Source organism: Psammomys obesus, unplaced genomic scaffold (assembly GCF_907164565.1).
Source record: "Psammomys obesus unplaced genomic scaffold, mPsaObe1.curated_primary_1811, whole genome shotgun sequence".
In the NCBI taxonomy this organism is placed as follows: Eukaryota; Metazoa; Chordata; class Mammalia; order Rodentia; family Muridae; genus Psammomys; species Psammomys obesus.
This window is the reverse complement of record NW_026596040.1, coordinates 26,145,522-26,161,843: the sequence shown is the minus strand read 5'-3', so window position 1 is coordinate 26,161,843 and position 16,322 is coordinate 26,145,522. Positions and strand designations below refer to the sequence as shown.

The 16,322-nt window shown below is 48.2% G+C and overlaps 1 protein-coding gene across 1 annotated transcript in view; it reads left to right on the top strand.

Moving 5' to 3' along the window:
- Alpk2 (alpha kinase 2) overlaps positions 1-16,322 on the top strand; it is a 110,007-nt gene that overhangs the window by 63,911 nt on the left and 29,774 nt on the right. Inside the window, exons 4-5 of the mRNA XM_055622644.1 lie at positions 5,558-8,888; positions 13,799-13,946. Coding sequence (XP_055478619.1) covers positions 5,558-8,888; positions 13,799-13,946 — 3,479 coding nt within the window. The remainder of the gene's footprint in view (positions 1-5,557; positions 8,889-13,798; positions 13,947-16,322) is intronic.

Below are 16,322 nucleotides of genomic sequence, written 5' to 3'. Positions count from 1 at the left end.
TATGGAGTCATCTGTTTGTTCATTCATTAGCAAAACTGCTTGAGCACTTGCTGTATGCTAGGCCCTGGAGACTCAGAGACAGCTAGGAAGAGCCCCTGCTTCTCCCTGTGGAGAGGAGGACAAATCTTCCCACCATTGTGGTATCTAAGTATCTAAGAACTCAGAAGTTCTGGTTTATATTAAGGGAGGTGTCCAGACTTTGGTATGGTTCAGCTTGTTCTGACTCTGTAATCAGAAAATTTGGGTTTAGCCGGGCATGGTGGTACACACCTGGAACCTCAGCTCTCGGGAGGCAGAGACAACTGGCAGTTTAAGTCCCACGTGAGCTATATAGCGAGTTCAAGGCCAGCCTTCAAGAGATTCTGATTTAAAGCAAAAGAAGAGTGGAGAATAGAGAAGAAAGGGGAGGAGAGGAGAGGAGAGGAGAGGAGAGGAGAGGAGAGGAGAAGGGAAAGCCATGGGGGCTAGGTGAAGCATGTGCAAGGCTCTGGATTTGATCTCTATCACTGAAGGAAAAACAGAGCTGGGTTGGAGAAGGCTCAGTATTCAGATAGACCTGACTGTAAAGTTGGCTTTGGGACCCTGCGGAGATTTCTGACCCCTGAACCTTGCAAAACTCATGTGTCAGCCTTCAGCACTTCTCAGCTTTGAATGTATCCTTCGTTATATGGTCCATCGTAGTAAAATCCCAGAAGTGTCCTTTTAAGTGAGCAGTGTTAGGCTTTCTCAGTAGAAATGAAGAGGTTGAGGGGGAGGGGATGACTGTCATTCTGCATGAGTGGTAGAGGTCTGTGGTCGTGTGCTCATCATAGAGTCTGTCCAGCTATGAATACGGGTCCAGTACCTGGTCCAAACACAACTGTGATTAGCCTAATGATGACCTTCCCCCAACCTGCTCTGTTTGGGAGTTGGGGCCCTAAAGGATCCGTCTGAAAGGCCTCTTGCCTGTGACAACACATGGTACCCCCAGAGGCCACACACAGCTACTGGAGGCTAGCATCCACAGAGAAACTGATCCTTCTGAAGATTTCCCACTGCCACACATGGCTCCACACAGTCTGAGGCCCAGTCTCTGCCCTCACACACCCATACCACTGTATACAATCCCTGGTCCCTACCTGAACTTGTAAGATCTGTTTGTTGGTTGCCCAGCAATGTCATTCTTGCTCTGGCCTAGCTAATCCAACAAACTTCTGCACTATCTGGTAGCCTGACCATCTCTACCTAAGACTGAATCCCATCCCAGCTTGTTCTTCTCTGTCACTTCCTTCATGCTAGGACACCAGAAAGTTTCCTTCTATCATATAGTGTTCTTCCATCACAGCTGAGAACCCTTTATACCATACTTCCCCTACAGGGCCTGTCTCCTGGTGGGAATTGGGCTATTCACGCCCCTCCCTAATTAAAAGAGGCAATAGCATCTTTACTTTACATTTATTTCATATCAAGTGAGGAGGCCTCTGCAGAGCTCAGGGCTCTATTTACCAGGGCTGTTCCATTTCCTCCTTGCCTCATCTGTATTTTTTTTTTTTCACCCAGAACAAGGGAAACTAATGTCGGTGTCTTCTGGGTATTGGGCAATCTGCCAGGCCCTTGACAGGATGGTGCTGACGTGCATGTGGTTAGCCTTAGAGGAGGAGACTGGGTCTGAGTGGCTGCAGTGGTTACATGGGGTCCTGCATAGCATGGCGGATCAAGCCTGGGCTAGCTCAGGCTGTCAGGCCTGTCTACAGAACACAGCCATGGTGAGCGTCTTCCTTCTCACCCAAATGAGAACTTCACTACATAACAACTCTCCCTCTCTGCCCCAGAGTTTCACTCAGCAATGGCTGCAACAGCAGCATATCTCCATTTGCTGGCTCTCTTTCTCCAGGATACAGCTAAGAGAGGTCTCACGCACAGGGAGGCAGGAGCCTGAAGCCCAGCAATGTCGTGTGTCCTCTAAGGTTTTCCAGGCACTTAGAACATCTGGGTTTTCAGTAGGCGCCGGCTGCATGCTCGCCAAACGATGAATCTACACAGAGACTTGCCTCACGTCATCACACGTGGGGCTTCACTGGGGGAAGGGGAGTATTAAGTGAGACTTTTTAAAAATATGGTTTCTCTACTTAATTTATTTCACATGTGTGTGCACCACGTGTGTGCAGATACCTACAGAGGCCAGAGGAAGGTGTTGGATCCCTGGGGCTAGAGTGAGAGGTGGCTGTGGCCCACCTGGTACGGGTACCAGAAACTGAACCCGGGTCCTCCGTCTTCCCAGCCCGAAGGTCTACGTTTATTTATGTACACGTGTTTGTGTGCGTGTGTGTCTGTCTGTCTATGTGTGTGCATGTAGTATGTGCACCCTATGTGTGTGAGCACCTGCGGAGTACCTGGACCGCCCTTGTCGGTTCCCTAAGACATCGGTTTGTTTACGCTGTCCCCAGCTTTGAACCCCTAACCTCAGCACACTGTATCCCAGGCTCTCTTTCACCTTTTGTTCAGAGCAGGGCTAAGTAAGTTGCCCAGGCCCCTACGCTGGTGTTGAACTTGTGATCTTTCTGCCTCGGTCTCCTTTGTAGCTAGGATTGTAGCCCTGCTTCAGCTCCACACAGCAGTTTCTTTTTTAGAGAAAGCCCATTGCTCTGTTGATGCAATAGTCACGTGGGTAGGGTTAAGAATAAATAATCCATCTAATCAGAGCCCTTTGGAAGAAATCACAGGGTGTCGGGCAAAAAATTCTTTACACGGCAGCTACTTCCAGAATGTCCATTGGTGCTAATGATATTGGGGTGACAGCAAGACCTTAAAATAAAGGACTGGTGAGGGCTGGACATGAGTGGGGATGGGGGGACATGGCTGTGGGACATGGAGGACATGGGAAGAAGATGGGCAGGGAGGCGTGGGTGAGAAAGGACCTGGGTGGGGGTGGACGGAGCTGGGGAGGTATGTGTGGAGAGGGACATGGTGGGGTAGGCACAAGGGTCGTGGGAGTTCAGGCACAAAGTCTCAAGAGACCTGAGAGGGGCTGTGGCATTTTCGAGGGGAAGTCTCCAAAGTCTCGTTCCTGGCCAGAAGCTGCCATGCTTTCCATGCTTGTAACTTGGTAGTTTGTGCTGTAAACTCTCTACAAAAATCTGAGTCAAAAGAGCAAATGGAAAGAATACTCTTCACATGCTGTAGGTGCTGAGGCCCAGGGAGGAAACCGTCCCAGTGGGGTCGAAGGACAAAGATTGCTCAGAGCTATTTCACAAGCACTGTATTTCATCTGTTATGAAATTTTTTTTTTTGCACACTACATAAAAACCTCGCTCCTCACTTCCTCTAAATTGTTTTTGTTGTTTTCAATGTCCTATCTTAATATGATGATTTTTATAGAAGCCTTTAGAAGAAGAATAAATATATCCTTCCGCATATCCTAACAGTTGTGTAGCATCACAACTGGTAGAGGCAGGAACAGCTTTCTTTTTAGAAAACACCAGTGTCTGAACAAACAACGCTTATGGTGAGAGCCTCCTGGCCTGCCTTCTTCCCGCTCTGTGGTAGACTGGAATGTGGCTCAAACTCTTTATGGAGCAGAGGATGGCAATGAAGTCTTGATCCTCCTGACTCCATCTGCCAAATGCTGACATTGTAAGTGTTCACCATCACCCCTGGTTAGAAGTCTCCTTTAAAAGGCTGGAGAGATGGCCCAGCAGTTAAGAGCATTAGCTGCTCTTCCAAAGGACCTGGGTTCAGTTCCCAGCACTCAAAGCAAAGCTCTTGTGAAGTTAGAGGTTTCATAGGTGACCTCCAGTGACAGTGACCTCTGTTGCTACATGCTTCGTTCACTTATTCTTTCTTTCAAAAAATACTTATTGAATGCTTATTGTGTGCTTGATACTCTACTGCACCTTGAACACGTGTCGAATGGGCGCTCTCTAAAGACAAGCCCTTGCCTGTCATGTCTCCCTTGCCTGGAACATGATAGTAGGCTGGAATATACTTCGTAGTATATTTTCAGGTTGGATCAGTAAATGGTCTTTACTTTTATGGAGTTCATTTTAAATTTAATGCCGATGAAATCCAAGTTCATTGGACATGAGAGAAGCTTAAAGGAAAATGAGAGAGCAAAGTGACTGGCGGGCAGCAAGCACCCTGGGAGCATGTGAGGGTGGCCTGGGTGAGCTTTGCCCCACTTCCTGCTGGCAGTAGGTACAGGTTAACCATGAGGTAGAACACCTAGCCTCATATGGAAGCTGCAGAGCTCAGCCTCTGGACTGACAATTCCTGTGCCCAGGACCATTTCAGCTCTTACAGGCTAGGAAAGTACAGCATTCTCCCTAGTTCTCTGCCCCCTGAGCACTTGAGTTGGGCTACCAAGCAAGAGTCCTGGGGTCGAAGATGGAGGGGCTTACCAAGAAATACCTCTGCTCTTCTTGGAAGAACAGATTTTTTTTTTCTTTGAAACAGCTGATGGGCTAAAAGTCTCAAGAGACAAGAACATAGTCAAAGAATGTTTTTCTTCCTTCTTAAATAGTAGCCAGTATCACACAGTATTCAGACAGTGCTGAGATGGGCTCAGTCTGCAGACCATACAATTTCTTCCTCTCCCTCCCCGTCCCCCCTCTGTTTCTCCCCTCCTTTGTTTTCTCTTCCTTTTCTCCAAACAATGTAAGTACTCATCTCCTGCTTCTTGAGAACGTGGCTTCTTGCCCCAGAGCCTCATTGAAAAGTCCAGAATTTTTAAATCTGTTCTCAGTCAGAAATGATTGGCAGCGCTGATAGCCAATCAAATCTCCCTTACTCCACTGGAGGCAGTCTTGAAGGACAGGCCTATCTCTGGTCTTTTCCAGCTTTGCTTTCTGAAGTTCCAGGGAACCAAAGATATTCTACACTTGAGGTATTTGGAAGGAGGAGAGGGTTTTCTCGCCATCTTCTCGTGTCTGCATATATTTTTGAAATGGGAATCTCACTCTGTTGTCCTGGTTGGTTTTGAACATCTGAGCTCAGACAGGCTTTCCGCCTTGGCCCTCTGGGTGCTAGCATTAACAGGCATGCATCACCATGTTGACTCTCTCTTCCTCTATGCCTTTAGTAACATTATTAAACAGTTAAACTGTAATATTCCAGGGACAAAAGTTGCCAATTGCTACTTTGTAAGAAATGTCAAATTCATTTGCAATGACAATGTGAAAATCATATTTTAGAGAGATGCCCACAGGTCTTGCTGTGACTGATTTGTTTGAAACTAGTTTACCATTCAATTTATTTTCATCCTTTTTCCACAGAGAGAGGGGGAGAAATCATTAAATACATGATGATTACCCGGAGGCGTTTTGCTTATAATGATGAGATTGGGCACCAGTCCTCTGCAACACAGAGTAATTTAGATTCAGTTTCCCAGGACGTCTGTAATAGCCAGAGTGAGTTTGGGGATTAATGTTCAGATTTCAGTCATTTCTGCTATGGTCCTTGTCCCTCATTATAGTTGTCAAGGCTTAGCACCCCTGGGACTGCAGATAAGTCTGACTGTGGCCTCTCCCATGAACAATTCTATTAACACCACTTTTCTTTTCTTTCTTTTTTTTTTTCCTAGATGCAAGTTCAGGAAACCATTGAAGAGAAAACTTATCTCCAGCAGATGCCGGCTTTCTCTGTGCCTGCTGAGGAGGAGTCTACGTTCCCTGGGACCACAACAAAGTTTGTCTCCAACTTGAGTGAGATCAACAAGGAAAATGCATCACTGGCCCAATACCTGGGGCTGGAAAGCTGCCCTCAAGGCCCCCAGCAGGAAGCCAGACAAAACAGAGAAGACAGCGTGCCTGGTGATGTCTGGGTAGGACCAGCACATGATCTGTGTGCCCTAGAAGGCAATGATGGAGTGTTGCAGAGTCCATGCTTGGTGTGTCGACCTCAGGGTAACAGTACCCACTGCAGGGAGCCAGAGGCCCTTTTTGCTGGTCTCCCTCAGCTGACTGCTCCCTCCCTCACCTTGGAAAATGTGGGCAGTGGGTCAAGGGGCAGAAAAGCTGCATGTGTGATGGAGTGTTTTGAAGCCGGTGACCAAGAAACATGTTATGATACCATGGATCTTCCTGCTGGAGCAGCAGTTGATAAATATTTGTCTCAAGAAATTTGCCCCATGGGCTTGGAGCTGACAGAAGGTCAAAGCAAAGTATGTGATTTATGGTCTCCTGACAAGACACTGGCTGTTCTTCAAGCACAAGGCTCAGAGTCTCCACTGTCCACATATGAGTGTAGCGAGGATAGAACGTCCTCTCTTTTCACCAGCACCTTCACCTGGCACGTGTCACAGGAGGCCAGCGAAGATGCTGAGGGAGAAACGCCAGCTGATGCTGGGAATTCTCCCTCCATCTTCTCTTCCACAGTACCCTGCAACTTAGGTGGTCCCAGGGAGACACAACCCCTTTGTTCTGAGACCGACTCCTTTATGAACGTTAATGGAGGGGGCTCTGGTCTCAGTGTTCTGATGGCCGTAGACACACTTGCCAGTTACGGCCCTGTCAGCCAGTGCCCAAAAGAGCAGTCCATGGAATCAGCTTCTAATGCTGATTATCATCAGGTGACAGGGGAGACTGAGGACACATTAACTGATGCCACCAAAGTCCACGAAATCAAATGCCATGCTGTTTCTGCTCCCGAGGACAGCAGTCTTATTGACAGTGCCTACCAGGCCTCATGTGAGGCTCAAGATGAAGATGACTTCCAGTCTCTTTCCAACATACAGTCAGGTCATCCTTTAAACAGCTCCACAAGTGAGGTAATGAGGGAGACTGTTGTCCCAGCACCCAGTATTCCAGGAGCTCATGACCACCTGTCGTTGCCTGAGGGACAGAGTTTGCGTAGCAGTTCTCTGCACGTTGATAACCAGCCTGGGTATAAGAGACAGATTGTGGAGGGACCCCACAGCGGAGGCCTTGAAGAGGACTTCCAAGAAAAGGGAAGTGGAACAAAGCAGTGCACCCAACCAAAGAGCACATCCTACCAGGGCTCTCTTTCTGCAAATGATTTCCAAGAAATTTTGCCCTCCATAGCTGCCATGCAACAGGAGACCAATGCGGAACCCTTCGAGCACTCCCTGGCAGATTCCAGGGAAGAGCCTGGGTGTGGCTCAGACCTGAGAGCCGGTGCCTCGTGGGTGGCTGAGCACACTGCGGAAGAAGACGGTCGTTTGGTAAGCAGTGTTCCGTCTCTCCCTGACACCCTCCTCGGAGAGAAAGACGACGTTGGACTAGGCAGTTGGGCCGTGGGCAGCAAGGTGAAGATCATAACTCTAGAAGCTCCTGTTCTTGAAACCTGGCCCCCAGAACAAGTGACGCGTTCTGGGTACAGGGAGGCAGAGGTTGGTCTCACAGCGCCTGGTAGGGGCTGGACTCTGCCCGACATTCTCAGAACGGGTGCTGCCAGGCCTGAGCCAGGTGCTTTGGGAGTGGTAGCCTGGGTTCCCAGTCCCCAAGCTGATGCTCTCAGAGCCTTTGTTGCCAACAGGTGTACCTGCGCAGGCAATGCACCAGACAGACAAACATATTGCAGCAGTCTGTCTCCCCAGGGTCTGGGCCAACCCAGACTCCTGGAGTCATCCGTAGACCCTGTTGAGGAAAAGGAGTTAGGTGTCACAGACTCTCCATTAAAGGTTTACAAAACCGGAGAGGTGGAAAGCGTTGAGGTCATGAATGAAGAACAGGAAGAAAATCAGCAGAAGCTGTGCCACCCTGCCCACCACCCTGCCTTCGTTAAGAAGTTTGTGAGCTTTGCTGGGATCCTGGAGTCCTCTGTGGACCCCATCGATGACAGGGGTGAGATGGAGTGTATCTGGTCTGAGAAGCCAGAAGAAGGAAAGGAATCCATTGATAGAAACATGTGTCTGAGCGCAGACGTCCAACCTGTTACCCTTCAGGTTCCACACCCCCAGGACAGTGCAAAAATCATTCCAAACGAAGACACAATCAGCCAAAATCATGCAGACGGAGAGCGAGCAGATGCCAGGCAAAGCCAGCCTAACGAAGCAAAAGTGGAAGCAAAAGCTGCCATTCGGCAAGCCGAATGTCCTGGTGAAGAGAGACAAAGAATTCCAAGTGTGTGCAGCATGAGCCAAACACAAGTTGGTAGTGACGGAAGCCTAGGAGAAGCTGGGCAAAGGAGAAAGGACAAGGCCGAATTAATTTCCCCCATGTCACCTCCTTCTAGTTGTCTCGCAGGAATGACTCATACATCTGTCGAGGTGGATACCAACATCTGCACAGGTCACATTTGTGGTGGATCTGATCCCAGAAACCATCAAGATGTAGTTCATACGTGGAAGGAAGAAAGAACTATTGCGAACAAGTGTGAGAAACATGTGCCCTCTTCAAATGACCTCACGGAGACGCCTTGTGCTCCATCTCCCGAAGGAAATGTCACACGCTTGTCAATAAGCCATGACATTGAGGAACTGAAATCAGAGGAGCTTCAAACTCCGGAAACCAAACCCCTAAACTCATCTGACTCCCCAACAATGACCGTGGCTTTCATTTCAGGAGAATGTGAGTCAGAGAAAGCCCCTGAGAGCTTGTTACTTAAGGACGTGTGTCCAAAGGGCTCCGCCCTGGGTATCAGGAAAAAGTCCGGAGAGGAACAGCAGAAGCATATGGCTGTCCAGACCAGCAAGGCACCTGGGGCTCTCTCAGCAGTGGCTGGGTCAGAGGAGGGCAAGAAGAAGCAAGAAGCCTTGGGGAGTGGACACTTAGCTGCAGGGGTAAAGAAGAAAATTCTATCCAGGGTGGCAGCCCTGAGACTCAGACTGGAGGAAAGGGAAAATGTGAGAAAGAACTCCATAATGAGGAAGACGCCTAAATTTGAAAAGTCCTTGTCCCGCACCGATGAGAAAAAAGATCCCAAAAAGGCCCCTTGCAAAGCTGAAGGGAAAGGTGAGCCCCTCCTGCTTTTAGCATTGTCGAAGGGGCTAGGCCCGAAGCTCCTGTGTCCCTTTGAGTCCTTGTCAGCTCAGGGGACTATCAAGTGGGTGGGAAGGCCATGACTGTGGCCAAGCATCCTATGGTCCTCAAACATGAGCAGGCAAGACTCACTGGTAAGCTTGGTTGGAATGCAGGCTTCTGAGCACTGAGGTTTCTGATGGAGGGTACGGGGCATCCTCAAGGATCTGCACTTGTACCCAGTTCCCAGGTGGTGTGGCAGATTATGTACATGTGAGCGGCTGCCTGCTGGTGTGTTTGAGGGAGGGGGTCTGGCAACGTTGCTTTTCAGTTTAATTAGCCTCTTTAAAAACAAACAACAACAACAACAAAAAACTCCAGCAGAGTCACTGATATAGCTAAAATAACCACATGCTGAGCAGGGTAGATAAGAAATATTTCAGCCCAAGTTGAGATGCTCTTCTTTAACTGTTGATTTTTTTTCCCCTCCACTAAGTGTGGCTTAAGGGACTCTTGGTTTTTCTTCGAAATTTAAGTGTAAAATTTCTTCCCAGCTCACCGTCTCCAGGACAGCCTCGAAGGCTCTGGCGTCACCCATTTTGTTAGGATGGCTTTAGCCCTGCCCGTCCATCCCACAGCCCCAAAGAAGCTACGTTCTTTTGGAGTCACCTCTTCCCGTGCAGCCTGGCAGAAGTCTCAAGAGGAGACACAGGAAGCTGCTGGGACCCTGGGTGTTAGAGCAGAAGGCTCTCAGTCATGATTTGAAGAGAGGAGTTCTCTTCACTCTTAACCTGAGTGCCTAGTCTGGAGGCTAAGGTTTCCAATGCTCTGTTCCAGAAAGGGTTAAAGACTAATTGTCATCTGCCAGGGTACGGACAAATCCAGTCAACTTCTTAGTGCACATGTGTTGTTATTAGGACAGGAGCTTGTGTATCCCAGGAAGCACCACCATATCCCGCTTACATGGAGCTTGGAATGGATCCCAGGATTTAATACCTGCCAGGCATGAGCTCTGCTGACTGAACTCCACCCCTAGCCCCTTGCCCATATGTTGTTTTAAACATAACTAGGGAGAATGAAGCAGTATGTTAAAGGGTCTCAGGAAGCCAGGTGAGATGGCACATGCTTGTAATCCCAGCACTCAGGGAGGCAGAGGCAGGCAGATCTCCATGAGTTCGAGGCCAGCCTGGTCTACAAAGTGAGTCCAGAACAGCCAAGGCTACACAGAGAAACCCTGTCTTGAAAAAAACAAACAGACAAAAAGCCAGCTGTCGTGGTGCACACTTGTGATTCCAGCCCCAAGGAGGCTGGGGAAGAAGGATGGTGACTTTGAGGGAAGCTTATAGTGAACTGAATGCCGGCCTGGGCTACAGAGTGACACTCCGAATCAAAGCACTAACAGTATTTCAGTCCAGAAAGAAGGAATTCCTTATGTGTTCTTGTTCATAATTTTTCAAGTTGCACATGGGGAAAGGGCAGTTCTGAGTGCTGCTACCGTGGAAGGGTTTGGGCCAAGCCCAGGGCAACTTCCCCAAGTATACGGGCTGCAGAGAGGGAGAGAGACAGAGAGACAGAGACAGAGAGACAGACAAAGAGAGAGACAGAGACAGAGTTAGAGAGAAAGAGAGAAAGAGAAAGATAGGGAGACAGAGACAGGGAGACACACATACACACACAGATATCAAACAATGGCTTTTCCAAGCCAGAGCAGCTCAGTGCAGCGCGCAGGGCTGTTTCCAGGGGCCAAGACCTTGAAGGCCACTGAGAGGCAGATTCAGTGTTAAGATTTTCCGCAGGTGCTTGCAGTGTGACTTTTCCTAGGGACATGTGAATAAACGTGTTCATCCCAGGTAAGGCATCAGCGACAGACCAAAGAAGTGGTCCTGCTCGTCTAGCGATCCAGTGAGCTGACTGGAATTACAAGACAATGAAGGAGGGGTTAGTCACAGGCACACGATTGTCTCAAAGCTCACCTCTGCTTAGGTGAGGACTCACAAAAGCTGAGTCTGGGAGGTCCGGACACTGACTGGCAGTCAGCTCCTGAGGTCCCTTCCCCAGTAACTGTGGCTGCTTATATAAGGTTCTTGAAGGTTCCAGAAGCTTCCCAGGCTTGTGAGTTTGCCTTGCTTCTGGAGGCAAGGCAAACTGACTTTAATTCAGAAGAAACAGCGACGCCACAGCGTTTGTGCGGCTCTGTGAAGAACTTCATTTCCTTCACCTGTAGCTAGGGGGCGCTAGCAACGGGACTCCTCCAGCCTGAGGATGGAAGGCAAAAGGAGAGAGATGCCCAACTTAGCTCAGACACCAGGTCACTAACTCCACAGGGTTGATGCCAAGCTTATTAGGAGGAAGAGTGGCTCTTATCTGCTCCCTAAAGAATGTGGTTCTTTCAGGGTTGTGGGGCCACCGCTCACCTGACCTCCCCCCATAGTCCTCAGTACAGAGGAAGTTTCGAGAAGATTCTTCTGAGCAGGGCTTTACCTGGTTATCCTTTCTGAGCGACAATTTTCCTTGAAGGGAAGGAGAACCCTGGCTCTTGCTGTTTTAAGCTCCCAGCTCCTCGCCTCACTTGCAAACCAGCCTGGTCTGGTTTGGCTGACCACCTACCATTGGTTTCCTTGTAAGTTGACCCCAGTTCTCTATGACAATGACTGTGTTTCTTTAGTAAGCACCTGCTGTGTGCACTAATGGGTCAACACACAGATGAAGTGACCTGGGAAAAAGATTTACATTATGAGATGGCCGCATCCGTCAGCTCTGCCCTCAACAAGCACCTGCTTTTTCCTTTTAACTAATTAGCCCTAATTACCTTGATGAAGTTTTGAGCTTCAGTCAGTGATGGATATCTCTAAAAGTCACCAGTGAGCCCTCAAAAGGTCTCAGTTTTGCTCTGCAGCTTTCCCTCTTTTTGGTTTGTTGTTTAATGATAATAATAAAATTCAGCATAGAAGCCCTCACTTGTGGTGCTGGGGCAGCCATTGGAAGTCTCTGGTCCTCACCGCTAGCGTGAGTGGGACCCATGATGTCAGGTGCTGCCGTATGTGCTTGGACCAAGCAGCCTGGAGCTCTCCTTTCGAGCAGCCCAGATTTATGCTCTCCTCCAGTGGGTGGAGGGGTGGGAGGCAGGAGAACACTCTCAGGTGATCCTGGGAGAAATGAAAGGGACATTGAGTGTCCTCTCTTTGGCATCCACAGCTTAGTGCAATGGAAGCCTCCTTTATATCACCATGTGTGTATGTGTGTGTGTGTGTGTGAGAGAGAGAGAGGGGGGCGTGTGTGAAACCAGCTTGAGGAAGCCAGTTCTCACCTTTGACCAGGTGGGTCTCAGGGATCCAACTCAGGTTTAGCAGCAAGTACATCTACCCACCAAGCTGGGGCTCTGTAGCAGAGATTTTTTTCTTTTTAATTGTCCTCCCTCAACCAGGCTGGGCAGAAGATAAACTTAGCCGCCCTCCCATGCTGCTCATAAGCAGCATTTCTACTCGATGTTCACAGGAACAGGGTCCTGGCTGACTTAATGTTTCCCAGAATCCATCATTCAGCTCTGCACCCCTTTCATGCTCCCATGATCGCACCATGTATGTGATCGGCTCCCAAGATATTGGCCGAGATCTCAGTGAGGCTCTGGTTGAGGGATTTGTGGCCCAACCAGCCCATTGCCACTTCCCAGGGCCAGAGTCCTGTTTTATATTTCATTCTGATATCTTATTATCTGCCGGGTCAAGGAAAAATTGGAAAATCATTATTGCAACCCATTCACTGTAGCAAAGTTTGAGGCAACAGAGGGAATGAGGCCTCGCGCTGATACTTCCTGATAGTGCCTGTGGACTAGACCACATTCTGCGATGGTGTGCTCTCCTGTGTCACCAAAGCGGTAGACTTCCACCTGGACTGTAATAAACCGACCACATTTTCCATAATGCTAGGCCTGATGGACTGTTCTCTTGGCCTGGGCCAACTAGCCTCCTGTTGTTCGAATGCCTATACTGCCGCCCAATGGCTTCGGTGACCAATTACACATTTGCTCATAAGGCCCTGCCCTCGTTTCTGCTAAAACTCAGAGGCAGTCTCAAAATCACAGCTCACCCGTGGGAGTCCATTTCCTCACCATTTCTGTTTCGTTCATGTAGACATCACTCTTGCCAGTGAGACATGTCACTCCAGTCCACCAGAACATCTTCTCAGAGACAACTTCACTGTGTGTGTGTGTGTGTGTGTGTGTGTGTGTGTGCATGTATGAATGAATTTTGTTTAACAATTTACTACTGAACTGTCTTTTACTTTGGGGGAACTTAATCTCAGTTACACAAATAATGCAGGTCTTACTACACTCCTGAATCACCAGCTCATATTTTGATCAGGTGATTATTTAACATCTTATTTGGCCCAAGTCCTATTGACTAGGCCTCTATAATCTGCCAGACCTTTCTTCCTTTAAAGAAGAAAAATTGGGGGCTGGAGAGATAGCTCAGTGATTTAGAGCACTTGCTGCTCTGTGGAGGACCGGGGTTCGATTCACAGAACCCACCTGGAGGCTCACAACCATCCGTAACTCCAGTTCCAAGGAACCTGATGCTCTCTTCTGACCTCTGCAGGCACCTGGCACAGCCACGGTGCACATACAAAAATCTAAATTAAAAACCAAAAGCATCTCCAGTTCTATTTTGCCAATGAGCACTATAGACCTGTATAATTTAAGTAATGAAAAGCAAGCGTTTTCTATTAGAATGGTTCATTCATTTTCCTACTGTCATATCTGAGCCAGCCACACATCTCTCGGGCTATTTAGTTGCCTTGTTCATAAGTTGGAACTGTCCTCCCTGTCTCTCGGGATCGCTGCAGCTAGTTAACTGAGACAAGGCTTGAAGGCCGTCTGCCCACGCTAACTGCACATCCGTCTCCAGCTCCGGTGTTGCTGAGGAAGATCCAGGCTGAGATGGCTCCTGACCACTCCGGAAATGTGAAGTTGAGCTGCCAGTTTTCAGAAATCCATGAAGACTCCACCATCTGCTGGATGAAAGATTCAACACCGATAGCCCAGGTGGAGAGAAGGTGGGGTCCGCTCGTCCTCTGCCGCCCTTCTCGGGGATTCTTTGTTTCTTAATGCGGTTGTCACAGAGAATAACAAATAAGAGATGAGAGGCAAGCAGAGAGTCTATACGCAATGTCTGTTTTGTTTTGGATATCAAGTGTTCCGTCCCCACCCCACCCCTTGCCCGCCCACCCACCTTCCAACTCAGGATCTAGGCTTGACTGACAGATGATGGAGGGCTCTGACTTAACTGGTCAACCCCCTGATGGCTTTATAACTTGGTGGCCTTACTGGGAGGTGGGGCCTGGTGAAGTGGGTTGTCTGGGGTGTTATTTTGAAGGGTGCATCCTGCCTCTGGCTCTTGCCTGTCTCTATTTCCTGGCCGCCTTGAAGTGAGGCCCCTCCAGCCCCTTCCCCCATGACATAAGCCCAGAAGCATGGAGTCAGCTGGCCACAGACTGAAACCGTGAGCCAAAATAAGTCCTTCCTCCTTTTAAGCAGTTTGTGTCAGATGTTTCTGTCACTGAAGAAAGGCTGACACAGTATCCGAGAAGAGGAAGAGTGGAGCCCCAGCTGTCTGGCTCTTGCCTCAGCTCTGCCACCTCTGAGTTGTGTATTCCTAAGAAGCGACAGAATCCCTGTCATTTTAAACCCAGGATACATACTGAATGGCATTCTAGTTTGAAGCTCTGTGGGTCGAAGGTCACAAAACTTTCTGATACTTTTACTTATGGGTATTTTTTTTATTCAACCACCCCCATCACTCCTCTAGCTAAGGAGAACAAAAGGGGGGGGGAAGACACAGGGTCACAGGAAAGTAAAGCTTTTAAGGAAGACAAACAACCACCCTTAAGATAGAGCACATTATTCCGGGTTCTTCAGATGTTAGAGGGGTTAGAGGAGGAGGCGAGCGCGAGAATCACTGTCAAAACACACGTAAGACAACCACATTCAGCCCCCTAAGTCAGCCCCAGCAGTGAATGAATGCTTGCTCAAAAAATAAACAAACAAACAAACAAACAAACGAAGGTAAAGTCCTGGTTCATCTGACAAGTCCTCAAGGCAATTCCGTGGAGATCAGCCTAATCTAAGCAACTCCCAGAAACTTATTTCTGCCTAGAGGGGTCCTAGGCCAGCTCCCTGAGTCCTTGGAGGTATTCCCACCCCTTTATTCTTAACAGAAATAGGCTGAAAAGGTGGGAAACAGGAGCCCCTATATTCGGTCAAATACCAGTGCTTGAAATGAATGTCTGGAAAATTATTTCTCAAATATATGCTGCAGTCTTTGGTCTGGGACTGTCACTCCAGAAAATCTAAACATGATTGCCCACGGACCACTTGGCTGGACATGTTCCTGTTACCCTGCTTGTTTCGCTCATGGCTTCAAAGCAATTATAACACTTTGATTTTCAAACTGAGAAGGCTCCCTAGAGCTTTATTTTAAAAGTGCTCATTATTGGTTTTAATTATTTTCTGAAACCGTCAGTCAAGGACAATTAACCAGCACCTCCAGCAATTTTTAATTAAATCTTCTTGGTCTAACCTCAGGTTAGTGTTTGCACTTTCTAGGTCTTTTTGCATCTAAGGAATGCTTCCCAAAACCCAACCTCCCTCTAGGGAGCGATTGTCACCAGTGTTGCTCAAGGCCTTTAAAGTCACAGTAACGTCTGCTCCCTTTCTTCTGAGAAACAGCTTAGTTGGACCAGTTTGCTTTCTCCTTATTGCTACTTGAGAAAGTAAGATCAGTGGATGCTTGTTGTCAAACTATGAGACAAACCCAAACGGAAGTGTACATTGTATGTAATCCTCACTTGGACATGACTACAACAGTACTTTAGTATAGTTTTGCAGCAAGGTACCTTGTTTGAAGGTTTTCTTTTCTTTTGTGAGACAAGGTTTCTCTGTGCAGCCTTGGTTGTCCAGGACCCGATTTGTAGACCAAGCTGGCCTCTAACTCACAGAGATCTGCCTGTCTCTGCCTCTCTGAATGCTGGGATTACAGGCTAGCACTACCACACCAGCTTGTTTTCAGTTTTTGGATAAAGGTTGCAGCTCTAACCATTGACATAATTATCTCCAACTTAAGGGCAGGGATCAGAAGTTACTTTGGGGAGCCAGCCTAAGGTCCAGCTTAAATCTCTTAGCGTCTCAGTTCCCTCACTGGGAACAGTGACACAGATAGTGTCTTAAGTTGTTCTGAGGATGACATGAAGATGATTTTGTATTTGCCTGCTACTTAGCAAGTATAGTACATTAACTGTTGCAGCTGCCGTCATCATCGTCGTCATCATCGACGTTATTGTTATGATCATCTTTATCCACCACACCTTTGTAGTCAGTCTTTGTAGTCATAGTACTTACTAACATCGAGTAGGTAGATGGACACATTCACTGAG